The 13,451-nt window shown below is 49.0% G+C and overlaps 1 protein-coding gene across 1 annotated transcript in view; it reads right to left on the minus strand.

Annotated features, from left to right (window-relative positions):
- Positions 1–13,451, minus strand: part of RYR3 (ryanodine receptor 3) — a 361,766-nt gene that overhangs the window by 177,664 nt on the left and 170,651 nt on the right. The window contains exons 33-36 of the mRNA XM_060002247.1: positions 8,766–8,852; positions 8,130–8,356; positions 5,676–6,471; positions 2,459–2,659 (exon numbers count right to left, since the gene is read on the minus strand). Coding sequence (XP_059858230.1) covers positions 2,459–2,659; positions 5,676–6,471; positions 8,130–8,356; positions 8,766–8,852 — 1,311 coding nt within the window. The remainder of the gene's footprint in view (positions 1–2,458; positions 2,660–5,675; positions 6,472–8,129; positions 8,357–8,765; positions 8,853–13,451) is intronic.

The raw sequence follows: 13,451 nt of genomic DNA on the forward strand, positions 1-13,451 counted from the left end.
TGAAGGTCTGATTTCAAGAATCTGAAAGTTAATTTCTTACTGAATGATCTTTCTTTTGTTGCAACACTTAGGAAGCAAGTGGTCCATCAGCCCTCAGGGCGTAACCAAAAGGGGAGTGAACCGAATTTTCTTCCAGGTCATCCCCTTTAATAAAAGTCCTTTTCAAAGTGAAAGGCTTGCAAGCTGTGCTTGGCTAATTTGCCAACAATCACTGGACTAATCTTCGCTTTACCTACTTTTGTACTTAGTTACATCCCCCAAGTATGGTTTTTTCATCTCTCTGAATAGTGTATGGATATAGGGCTGAAAACCTCTATTTTATCCTCACAGGTTACAGAAGAACGAGGTAATCATATCACTGTTTTAAAATTCTAATTCCTGTGTATCCTATATTCCAAGTGATTTTGCATTCCTCTGCCCTGAAATTGAAACCCTCCTTATCCTTTATCAATATTAAATTCTTAATTACTCAGAAAGTGCTATGGGTAGGTTCCTTCTAGAAATGAATACTCTGGGAGGGGTGGCAGATGGGACAGCTGAATTTGGTAACAGGGTCCCTGCTTTTATTTCATTTCTAGACCAGCAGCATCAGCATAGCCTGGAAACTCGCTAAACATGCAAATTCTCAGGCCTTACCTTAGACCTACTGAATTAGAAACCCTGGAGGTGGGACCAGCAATCTGTGTTTTATTCAGCCTTCCAGGGATTCTGAGGTCTGCTCAAGTTCTTGAGATACAGACTTCTGAAATGGGTCTGAAATGATTGTTCAGAGGACTGTCTAGAAGGCTAAAGAAGGAAGTGATGGTAGGTCCCAAAGATGACAGAAGAGAAGATAAGGAGGCAGAATGGGGCTAGAAGAGGGTGGAGCCAGCAGGGCCCTTCTAGGATCCAGGATCATGAGCTGTGTCTATGGGGATGACGGTGTCAGATGGACAACCAAGTCCCGGCTGGCTTGAGGAGATGTCAGAAAACATGCAGAAACTCTAGTCACTGGCTCACTGACGGAAGGTCATAGTACATGGCATGAGGCAAATGCAAATATCTCTGACACTAAAACTAATGAGAGCTTGTAGTACTTACAGAATGTTTACTACCTGACAGATTACCTGCTAAGCGATCTAAATGAATTATCTCATAGGTTTCTCACAAACATTATCCACATTTTGCAGCCTGAAGAAACTGAGAGACAAAGAGAAGTAATGCGCCCAAGACTACCCGGTGAGTGATGGTGGAGCCGGAATGGGAGCCAGGCTCTGAAGCCAACAGCAGTGTTTTAATCACCACTTCATCCACCTTCCCACTTTTCACAAATACAAGTCAGCCTCTGCCCAGGGAAACAGGGAATGTTCGCACCTGTTGCCAGTCTAAAAGCAGCCTGACAACATCTGTAAAGCCTTCAAGAATAATTCACACTCACTGCATTTTCCTCACCACAGTGCAAAGTACCTGCTCTCACCAATCCACAGGGCCTTCGCATTTTGCCTCTAGCAAAGAGATGTGAAGCTCTGTCTGCTCTGTATCAAGGCCAGTATCATTCAAAGGAATCTTAAAAAGCCAAGATAGGTGGTTCATTTTTAAGCCAATATAAGTATCTATAGCCTGTAAACTGGGTTTTAGGAACGTAACTGGACCATGCTGTGGTGGCCTCGCCATTGTTACAAAATGGTGGTAATTATATCGACAACAATTTATGGATAGGCTGCTTATTAACTATATATAAGATCCAAAGATTTGGTTTCGACGACAGAAAATGAATTTCTTCACTGGAAGATCTATCTTGTCTTTTGAAACTGAGGGAGCTGTGACAAATGGCCTGCAGGATATACGTGAGCGGCCGAGCAGCGGTGACGAGTGGGGACCATTATTTTATAAGCTGTCCCTCCCTCATCTGCAAGTTTCTCACCAGGATTTTCATTCTTTTCAAAGCAGCCTTTCAACCTGGATGAGGCTGACTACGAGGTGGGGTAGCACAAAGAATGGAGACAACACATCCCAGGAGAGGACTCCCTCATCCATGTCATGCCCTCCAGGCTTCCTGGGGCTGGGGTGGGGGGATTCTAGAGGGTCTCGGTCAAGGAAGACTGTGCACCCGCCCTCACGAGTCAGGAAATGCGGACCACATTCTGTTGATCTCTGCTGGACAGTAGAGTTCTGACTTCTGGAAGGACTGGACAGAAATGCTTCTAAGGGGTAGACGCTGGATCCTAACAGAGACAGGAGTGGTGGCATGAGCGAGCGACGGAAAGGAGGAAGCCTGGCTCTGTGTGTGGTTTTGGAAGGTTATCTTTCCACCCAAGACAGCTGGCTGAGGCTTCCCAGTTGTCTCAGCACAGGACTAGCCTGTCTCCTGGTGCTGGGCGGGATCTTTCAACCTCCCAGGAAGGCTTTGCGTACCCTGCTTTGTCGGGTTCAAGCTCTTCCCTAGGAATGGGATGGAGGCTCAGAAGGGGCTTCTCACCTGCTCCTGCGGGGGTGAGCGGAACTCCCTGGTCTTCCGAGCAGTCAGGGCCGCAGACATGTTCAGGGCCTGCATGAGTTCATTGTAGCGGAACTTCTGATTCGCCTGGAGCTTGGAGACATAAATGTCGCCAAAGGCCACGATGGCCTCCACCCGGTGTTGCAGCTCACAGTCACAGAGATAGCTGAGGAGCTCACACATCTGCAAAAGTGTACACACACATGAATATAATAATACTTCATGTACATTGGTGAAGCGGCTATCATCCCCATTCTACAGATAGTAACACTGAGACTTAGGCGATTTAAGGAAATTGCCCAGTGTCACACAGTAAGCATAGAGCTATTACTGGAATCCAAGTTGGCCATTACTGGATGACTCTGGATTAGTACTTGAACCCAGAGCCCAGCTCTTTACCGCTGAGCCAGGAGAACAACGGGAAAATGAGCTCATTAAACACCGAGCGTGTCTGCCTGTGGAGACAGAGAACAGCATGTAGGAGAGCGTTTTCCCAGGGCTCTAAGCTCAGTACGGAAACCACCACTGAATGGTACATATGAGCACTGGGTCTCCTTCCTGACATCTTCTGGTGCTGGATGATGGGAAAGCGAGACTTCTGCTTCCCTCCCCATGTTTCATTGTTTTTGTTTATCAGCACTGTTTTTCTATAATCGATTGATATAACTAATCTTATCGCCATTAGAATTTATACTAATAAGAAAATAATAGCCCTACCTTATTGAGCACTAGCTACGTGCCAGACACTGTGCCAGGCACTTGCCATACTTTATGTGTGTTCCTCATATTTTTACTAAAGCAGAAGTTCTATTTACCCACCTCCACTTAACCCATCACACGTGACTAAAGAACACTCTCCAGGGCTTCCCTGGTGGCGCAGTGGTTGAGAGTCCGCCTGCCGATGCAGGGGACACGGGTTTGTGCCCCGGTCTGGGAGGATCCCACATGCCGCGGAGCAGCTGGGCCCGTGAGCCATGGCCGCTGAGGCTGCGCGCCCAGAGCAAGAACACTCTCCAGTGTGTCTGGGCACAGACAAGGCCCCTGGTGGTGGGGTGCTGTCACCTAGCAGGACAGTCTCTGTACATCTGCCCACCTCTGCTCCAGCCAGGTAAACTGGGACCCAGAGCTTATGCTCGTCCTACTTGTGATTATAATTACAACATTTAAAGTCATGTGGGTGAATGAAATAGGAAAACCAAGTTGAATGGCTAGGGAACATCTGTGAAAGGCAAGGTTTTTTTTTAAAAAAATGCTAAAATTGAGTGTGAGTTAGACAACTATAAAAAGTTGGGGAAAATCATAAAAATCTAGAAGCATTTTGCACTCAGGTTGCTTTCAATTACCTCTAAGTCTGCAGCCTACCTTAAAGACCCCAAAGTTGTAATCATAGATGGCGCATGACAGGTGTCATCCACGGAAAAGAGGGGACTCTATGTGCCCGTCAGGGACTCACATTAAAGAAGAGGTCTTGCCCCAAATCATGTGCATATAGATACCTGCTTCAATTAAACTGGCTACTGCAGGCATACTTATTTTCTTAATTTTAGAGTTAAGAAAAGTTACAATAAAATAAGCCAACTCTTAGTTTTGACATTTTCCTATTGTTTTTCTGCTTTATCTCATTTATTTCTGCTCTAATATTTATTTCCTTCCTTCTGCTAAATTTGGGCTTGGTTTGTTCTTTTTCTAGCTCCTTGAGGTAAAAAGTTAGATTATTTGAGATCTTTCTCCTTTTTTTTAATGTAAACATTTATTGCAATGTACTTCCCTCTTCTATTTTTGCTGCATCCCATAGGTTTTGGTAATTTTTGTTTTCATTTACATTTGTCTTGAGGTAACATCTTTTTTTAAAAAAATTAATCAATTATTAAAAAAAAAAAAAAGAAGAGGTCTTGGCCCTCCATCAGAATAGCACATTTCTGTTTTAATAAAATATTTAAGGTACATATGTAAAATTCGTTGTACTTCTCCTCTATATTCAATGTTTTGATGAAATGGCCACCTACCAATCCCATCATATTGGATAAGAGAGCTTCGACTGCAGATTTTTTTTTTTTTTTTTTTTTTTTTTTTTTTTTTTGCGGTACACGGGCCTCTCACTGTTGTGGCCTCTTCCGTTGTGGAGCACAGGCTCCAGATGCGCAGGCTCAGTGGCCACGGCTCATGGGCCCAGCCGCTCCGCGGCATGTGGGATCCTCCCGGACCGGGGCACGAACCCGTGTCCCCTGCATTGGCAGGCGGACTCTCAACCACTGCGCCACCAGGGAAGCCCAGATTATTTTTTATAATATATTTTATGGTAAAATGTTTCAAATTATATTTTTTAACAACACATTTTACTATTATGTTTTACTATATCATCATCCACATTTTACAAATCATAAAGCCAAGACTGATGGGCTACTGACTTGGCAAATTTATTTAGCTAGTAAGTGGCTGAGGCACAGGAAGTGAAATCCAGGGATGCCTGAACCAGGGTCACTCCACTAAGATCAACTGCTCTCCTCTATTTCTTTTCTTTTCTCTTTTTTTACTTTCTAGAAAATTTACTGAAGTATAGTTGATTTACAGTGTTGTGTTAATTTCTCCTCTATTTGTTTTCATTTCTCTCTTCTCAGTGCTAAGAAGACAAAGGTCACCATCCTCTTCCGCGCATCACTGATGCTAGCTTACGTCTGGTAAGACTAAGCTGCGCGAGGGGGCAGCTCTCAGTGAGCAGGACGCCCAGTGCAGACGGCACTTTCTCTGAGTGCCAGTGTGACAGGTTCACGTCAGGCTTGTGATCGGAGCACGGCAACAAATGAGAGCGGCTGATGAGTGTGGTCATTCTACAAGCCAGTTCCTCTGGTCAACTCCACGGCCAAAGGCTCCTCCCCGTCTCCAGACAAGATGTCACAGATGAGCGCTTTAGTCCCAAAGGGTAGGAGAGAAGACCAGGGAAAATCCATCGCTGGGACCAGAAAAACAGTTCTAAAGCACACGCTTTATTGACGAGGGCTGGTGTTTTCGTTTTGGTTTGGGGAGACTTAGGGAGTAACTTCCAGCTCAGAAACAAGCAGGACCAGTGGGCGCTCTCCCTGAGCATCTCTGCTACACTCCACATTCAAGCCAATGCACACAGTCCTGGCGTCACCACCAGGCTGCACCGTCACCCTCCCCAGCTCTTTCCAAGGGCAGGATGCTGGTTGCCCCGAGTTACCTGCAGCTTGACGGACTCCGGTAATCGGGTCTGCAACAAGCCTTTGACGGGAGCCTCCTTGCTGGCCTTTTCCCCAGCCTCCACAGCCTTCTCCTCCACCTGGGTCACCTCCTCCTTCTCTGCTCCGTCCTGTGTGTCCCCACTGTGCTCCCCAAACACGGAGGGGTCGATGACAAGGAGGATCTGCCGAACATCGTCATCGTCAAACACCCCCATGACCAGCAGGGTTCCGATGAGTTTCAGCACAGGCACGAACTGGAACTCCACGGACCCCCCGATGGGGTCCCGGATGTGAGCCCCACTGCACCGCACTGCCTCCGTCAGCATGCTCAGCGCCTTCGTCTTGAGAAGCTCCAAGGGAATCTCGGGGCTCTGCTTCTGGTGTTCCTCGCTGGTCATGACGAAGCAGGCGGGGGAGAACCTGAACCCTGGCTTGAGGCACGTTCTCGGGCCCACCCCAGGGAGCCCATGCCTCTTGGACTCGTCCGGGTACAGGCGGATTTTCCTGGTGCTGCTGGTGATGGGGATGATGTACTCATTCTTCATCATCAGCTTCCTCTCCTTAGCGCTGGCCAGGTGGATGCTGATGAGAAGGTCATAGAAGCCGGAGCGCAGGAAGCCAGGGAGATACTTGTTGTCAATGGCGTAGAAGAGCTGGGAGAGGTCCACGTGGCTGCACAGGGCGTAAGCCACCCGGCTGTTTCCCAGGGCGCACAAGGCGCTGTAGAGTCTCAGCGTGTGGTAATGGAACCACATGAGGTCCTCCTTCTCGCAGAGCTCCAGGATGTCCACACACCTGAGGAGGAGACAAGCAGTCAACCACTCCAGGGGGAGAAAACTGCCAGAATTCAGCAGAGCGCTGACCCTCGGAATCCCCACGCGTCTCACCCGAGCCAAGGAAGGCAGAGCGAGTAGAACCTGGAGGAGTCTCTCACGGGTTATCATTCGTCCCACCATTTCTAACTATGAGGGTCTCAAAAGTCTGTAAGACTTAAAAGCCGCTAGCTTACCAAATATCAAAGTCCCCACTATTAGGGAAAAACCCAACTCAGAACTGAAAACATTCAGGTACATGACAGGTGACTCGGTCCTCTTATTTGTAGGCTCAAGGGGATCCTCTGTTTCCTGATGTAAAGCCCTCCCATCAATTTACCATCTGCCTCATCTATGGAATCTCCAGTTTACCATCAGCCATGGGGCTATCCTTTTCCTGAAAACAAACACACACCCGCGCTCTTGTCCAGAGAGGAAACGCCTTCCAACCTGTGATGAGTTGGCGTAGTCAGGTAGCCGGTTCACTTTCTCCATCCTGACTGTAGAGATCTATTTGCTGTGTATTATTCCCGTGTGTGCGGGGGCCCGGGGCTCTGATCTCTGCTTAGATTTTTCCATTTTGTCTTGCTTCTCACTGAGAACCTGAGGACACTTTGCAATTGGCTTACTTGGCTGGTCTCCTGGTCTTTGCTGCTCCTTCCCTACACTAGCCTGCCCTTCTGCTGCCCATGACCCAGTGGAATACCTAAATGTGAGCTGTGCCGGTGTCAAATATCTCCATCCTCTATTGCTTTATCTTTTCAGTCCAAGAGATCAAGGGGTAATAACATCCATCAAAATAAAACTTACTTAATTTTTTTCTATGGACAGAAACTGAACTAGATTTTCCCTACACAATTTAATGTTTTCTCTCTCAGCAATCCTTTGGGTGGGCATTGATCTCACTGTACTGATGAGAAGACTGAGGCCTGGAGTGCATGAGTAACTCACTCAAGGCCACGCAGCCAGGAAGTGATAGCGCTGGAATTGAATCTAGGTCATAATCCAGGAGCATCTCTTTTTTTAAATTTTTATTTTTTATTTTTATTTTTTTCGGTACGCAGGCCTCTCACTGCTGTGGCCTCTCCCGTTGTGGAGCACAGGCTCCGGACGTGCAGGCTCAGCGGCCATGGCTCACGGGCCCAGCCACTCCGCGGCATGTGGGATCTTCCCGGACCGGGGCACGAACCCGCGTCCCCTGCATCGGCAGGTGGACTCTCAAACACTGAGCCACCAGGGAAGCCCCAGGAGCACCTCTTAAAGAGTGGGGACCAGGAGCCTGATTCTTGGTTCTCTAAGCAAGCTAGGCATGCCTCATTCTTCCCCTTCTTGCCATCAATAACATATAATTTCTGAGCCACGCTAGGGTTTTTAATTAAGCGCATGGAAATATCCCTGAGTGCAGGTACTCGGAGCTACAGTGAAAGCCCTGTGGCAGACACGTCACTGTGAATATCATGCTGTTTCTGAGTGAATAATCAAAGTGGGGAAGGGAAAGAAGAGAAACCGAGCCTTCGGGGCAATCAGCAGTCGTCTTGGGCCCTTTGCCAATGGGGATGATACTCCTTCCCTTCTGGGCTTGCTGGGTACTGCTTCCCTGCCTCCCGGGCCCGGCCCTTCCTCTCTGGGCCCCCCCACTACCTGTTCTCCTCGGGGATGTAGAGCGCCATCATCTGTAGAGGCTCCAGGCACTGCACCACCCAGCCATGGCGGTCGCTCACCCGCTCCGTCTCCACCTTCAGGAAGCTGCTGGGCATGCGGCTCCAGAGGACGGGCTGGATGGTTTGGACGTCCAGCCGTGGTGGGCACTGCGGGACGGGGTTTTTCTCTTCACTCTTAAATATGGCTGCCGACAGGGGCATGGCGTTCTGGGGCAAGGCAGAAAGGCATCAGGGAGGAGAATACACGTGCAACACAGAGATGCTCAGTGGCTGGACAATACACCTGGCCCATGTTGACCAAAAGGATGAGCATACATTAAAAAGAGACAAATGCATCCAGGGACCAACGAGGGCTTCACCGGCATCAATGAAGACCTCACATAATGGGTTACGTGAACATTCATTAATTCTTTCGGTACTCAACAGAAGTGGGAGAAGGGGAAAATGGGAACCTTTCTACTGTTGCATGAATTTCACATGGAAGTGTAGACGTTTGGGAGGCATATGAGAAGCAAGAGGTGACAGATTCCCGGTTTTCTCAGGCCTGAGCTTCTCCCCCTAATGGTCAGCATGCCCCCTCATGTCACAGATATTAGATGAGGGGACAGATACATACCTTCAGCTTCCCAAGTTCAAACTGAAACAAAGAGGTGCTTGTAGGCTGCAGGAAGACCGCTGGAAACACCTTGGTATTGGGCTCCACCTGGAAAGCAAAACAAATCCAGATGTTTGCCCAGAATTATAAACCCACAGGGGGCTAAGTCATGGGTGTTTCAATCAACACCCTCACTCCAACTTGAGCTGAAAGAGGGCAGTTAACGGGCTGCTGATTGCCCACTGCTCAGAGATTCCCAGAGACCCGGTGCCTAACCGTAGCAACTGTCACTGCTCCCACCTTCAACACTCCCTTCCTCTCTCCACTCGGGGCCGAACAATCTCATGCCCTTTCATTTCCTCCCTCGGGTAACCAAAGCCAGCAGCTTTCTGCAGTGCTCAGGGGAGCAACCCACCGGCCACCGAAGGCAGGGCCTGCTCTGGTCACAGAACGAGCTGAGGCGCTGGCTCTTCACAGAGCACGGAGACCGCCCCCCCCCCCCCCCCCCCGCAGGCCCACAGCAAGCACCACCATCTATCATTCCTGCCCTGGAAGGTGACAAGGGAGGGTGGTGCGGTGGCTTCAGTATTCTTTCTCAAGGCACACGGGCGTCAGTCAGGCAAAGCCGGGGGGACCTACAGCAGAGCGTCACAACCTCAGCCCTATCGATAAATGTCTCCAGAGTTGTCAAATGTCCCTGAAGGGAAAAGTGCCCCCACTCGAGAGCCCACTTTGCAGGCAGGGACCACGCGGCGCTTCCCTGGAATTACACGAAGAGGCTGCTCCTGGAGCCTCTCTCCTCCCTCAAAACCGTTCCCTCTCACTTGGTTCCGCTGGACTTCTCTCCACCCCTTCCTCACTCTCCATGATTTTAGTTCTTACATTAAAAGGTGCGGGATTCACCAGCTGCCTTTTAGCTGCCACTGAGATGAGGCATGTGGATTGATTTACTTATGACATCAGGGGCTCCGCTTATCCCTTGCTCGCCTTGACATCGGGCTTTTGATCAGACTCGGAAGAAGAAATGGAACGTTAATTCCACCAACTAAAGTCCTTTGCCTTTAAGCAAATTCAGACATTAGGACATTCTTGCAACTCTCCCGACCCGTCACATTAGGGGCTGCTGGGTATTGGGAACATACCCTAAAAGTGTCCCCCAATGAGTCACCCTCTTGTACAATCCCCTCTCCTAGAACCTGTGCCTTGTTTCCAGCAAACAGAATATGGCAAAAAGCGACTGTCATGCCCTTGATTGGGTTACACTGTACAAGACTCCATCTCAGCAGATGGGAGAGGAAGATGGTCCAGACAGCCTCGGAGAAGTAAACTGCTATGTTGCCAGAGGGCCATGTGACAGGAGTTCCGGGGGGGGGTCTCATGGGGCTGAGAGTGGCTGGCCCCTGGCTTCAGCCAGCAAGAAATGGAGCACTAGTTCTACAGATGTAAGCAAATGAATTCTGCCCACAACCATGTGAGCTCAGAAAAGGACCCCGAGCTCCAGAAAAGAACGCAGCCTGGCTGACACCTTGACTGCAGTCTTGTGTGACGCTGAGCAGAGGTCCCAGCTAAGCTGTGCCCTGACTCCTGGCCCGTGGACACTGTGGGACAATAAGTGAATGCCTTTAAGTCACTGAGTTTGTGGCAATTTATCAGGCGACAGAAAACGAATAGAGCAGTTTTCCTTTCTGCCGGGATATTTGTTACAGGCTTCTTGTAAATAATGAACTTCCTCAAGGCATTTAGACATAAGAATTATAAACATACATCTTTATGGCTGGAAGTGACTTAAAAGATTGTCTGGTCCAGTGCTATCATCGGCTCACGATGAAGAGGCCAGACTGCTTAGACCCCAGGCGTGCACCCAGCACATGGCATCTGAGCACACTGTAGTAGGCTTACGTTTCAGATAAAACATTTGCTTTTACCTGATGCTTCAGGTACCCATGCATGATGTGAAGGGATGATGCCAGTAAAACTAACAGGTAGGGAGGGGGCTGCTAGAATTGCCTAGGCTATGTCTGAAATAAGCTTTGGTAAGGACATTCAACAATCATTTAGTGCCTATCACGTACCTTCTTTGTGCCAGGATCTGGGTTTATGGGTGAGAGACACATATGGGAAATTCTGATTTGATGCTGTGTGACTTTGGCCACAAGGCAAGACTCATCTCTGGTCTGGCCCCAGATTTCTCAAATACCCAACAGGTAACATCTAGAACAATGTGTGAACTTGAAGCAAGCAGAGGGCTGGCAGCTGAGAAAACTTCACCTGGACCAGCCAGGTGAAGAGAGAGAGAGAAATGCATTCAGCCAGAGGTTTTCTTTGCTGAGCTAAATTGTACCAGTATAGGGAGCGACAGGCTGAAGAGGGTGGTACCTTTTTAGGTCCCTCAGGAATTGCCCCTGCAAACTTCATAAACTACCCAGTCAAATGCCAGGGCCCTCCTCAAACCTCCTTGCGGAGAGGAGGTCCTTGAAAGCATCTAGGATGGGTGCCCTGGGATGGGTTTATTTCTACCGTGAAGAGTACACTCCCACCACGATGAACAATGGGAACGTCTCTTCAACCACTAAAATAACAAGAACACACAAGGGTGAGCTCCTGATGGGTGTACATAAGGAGAGAAGCTGCAACTGGTGGTGTGGTAAGTGGAATACTAGACGGCCCTCCTGACCCCTGGGGTTAGTCCCCTGATCGTGTATGTCACAGGGCAAAAGGGTTTCTGCAGATGTTAGTGAGGCTACTGGCCAGCTGACCTTAAGATAGACAGAATATCCTTGTGGGCCTAATCCAATTGCACGAGCCCTTAAAAAAGCAGGCGTTTTCTCCTGCTGGGCGCAGAAGGGAAAATCAGAGAGAGTCTTGAAGCCCGAGAAGAACCAGATGCGCCCTTGTTGGCTTTGAAGATGGAAGGGGCCACGTGAGAGGGAATGTGGGCACCTCTGGAAGCAGAGAGGGGTTGGCCGGCAAGAAAATGGGGACTTTGGAACCTCAGCCTACAGCCACAACTGGATCCTGCCGACAACGTGAAGGAGCTTGCGGGGGATGCTACCCAGAGCCTCAGGACAGAGACGGCTCATTGCAGCCGACACCTTGATTTCTGGCCTTGTGAGAACCTGGGCAGAGAACCCAGTCAAATCTACAGAACTATGAAATGATACATGGATGCTGTTTTAAGCTGCTAATTTTGTGGTAACTTGTTAGGCAGCAATGAAGAAACTAGTGGTTTCCCAGCCGAGTTGGTCAGTTTGATAATAAATACTTAGCAAGCACTCACTAGGTACCAGGTACCGTCTCATGTACCTGGTACCTAGCTACAGGTGTTAGGGGATGCAGCAGTGAACCTGAGAGATGGCCTCTCCCCTCAAGGAGCTTACATTCTGGAAGGGGAGGCTGCATTCTAATGGAATAAGCAGTGAGCTGCCACAAAGTGCCACGGACATTCTTCCCTTTGTGTTTAAGGTACCTTTTATCACTGGCTGCTATGTTTTGTCTTTGCAACGACAGACATTCTATTTCTAATCACGTGTGAAGGTCAGGGCATAGGAACTAGCCTGAATTGAAGGGTAACCCCTCTCGTAAATCGGAATCTCACGGCTGGCTCTGCTCTCGGAGCAGTGTGGCCGGAGTGGCAGCAACTGAGGAGTATCTCTTGTACGTACATTTTATTTCTCACTTCTCCCATGATTACATTAAGTGAGACAGAAAAAGCTTTTCAAATCGCGTAGCAGTATTTAACGGGGAGGTCTAGAAACATTGTTTGAGAGAACCCTCCTCTCATTGTTTTGGTTACTGGTCCTTTCTGAATGGAAAGCCAGTATATAAATATTGCTGCCCTGCTCCTCTTGAGATGATTGAAAAATGAAAATGGCTACAGCTGCAGAATAACAATTATCCCACTGCTGGGAGCCCAGACGCATGGCTGGACACGTTACTGTCTCACGGGAATGAGAAGGGTGCTGGGTGGGTATGAGCCTCCCGAGGGTCCGTGCTCAGAGTCGTGACCTCCTCCTCGTTCCCACCTCAGGGTGGGAGTGGGTTTGGACCCCTGAGCAGAGTCATCAGGATCTGTACGTATATGGAGTCACGCCAGGCATCCCGGGGTGCGGGTGTCAACATGCAGCTCAGACAGCTGACCAGCCCAGTGTCATGTGTGAAAGATGGGATACAAATGTGTTCTGCTCTTTGTTGTAACATCTTCTCACCGTCGTGGGCTGTTTCCTGAAGCAGGCAAGTCACTGCTGCTGCAGATGCCATGGGCTATTTATTTATTTATTTAGGGACCTTAAAAGTGATTCGATGCTTTGGAGCTCTCTGTAGCTCAGGGAGGACCCTTCAGTCAAACTCATTTCAAAAGTTAATGGGAAAAAGCTAATGGATTCTGAAGGACGGCAGTAATGTACACAAGCCTCCTCTCGGTACTGGTGGGGAAGGGAACGTGGAATCACGAGAAAGTACTGGAAGAATACTTCAAAGCCTGGCTGTGCAGAGGCCTCTTCCTGGGAGCGGCTCGTGGGTGGTAGTGATGATTCCACTTCTTCCCAGGAGGAAGAGTAGGTGTGCAGGGGGCTACCCCCTGCAGGAGGTCCTGGAGAGGACCACCACACCAGCAGGCCGTCCCTGGCCCCCAGGAAGGGCTCTGCCCATCTGATTTTGGTCACCTAACATTTCAGACACTTGCTGCCAAGGGGCTTTTCAGCCCAGAGG

This window comes from Delphinus delphis, chromosome 2 (genome assembly GCF_949987515.2).
Source record: "Delphinus delphis chromosome 2, mDelDel1.2, whole genome shotgun sequence".
Classification (NCBI taxonomy): Eukaryota; Metazoa; Chordata; class Mammalia; order Artiodactyla; family Delphinidae; genus Delphinus; species Delphinus delphis.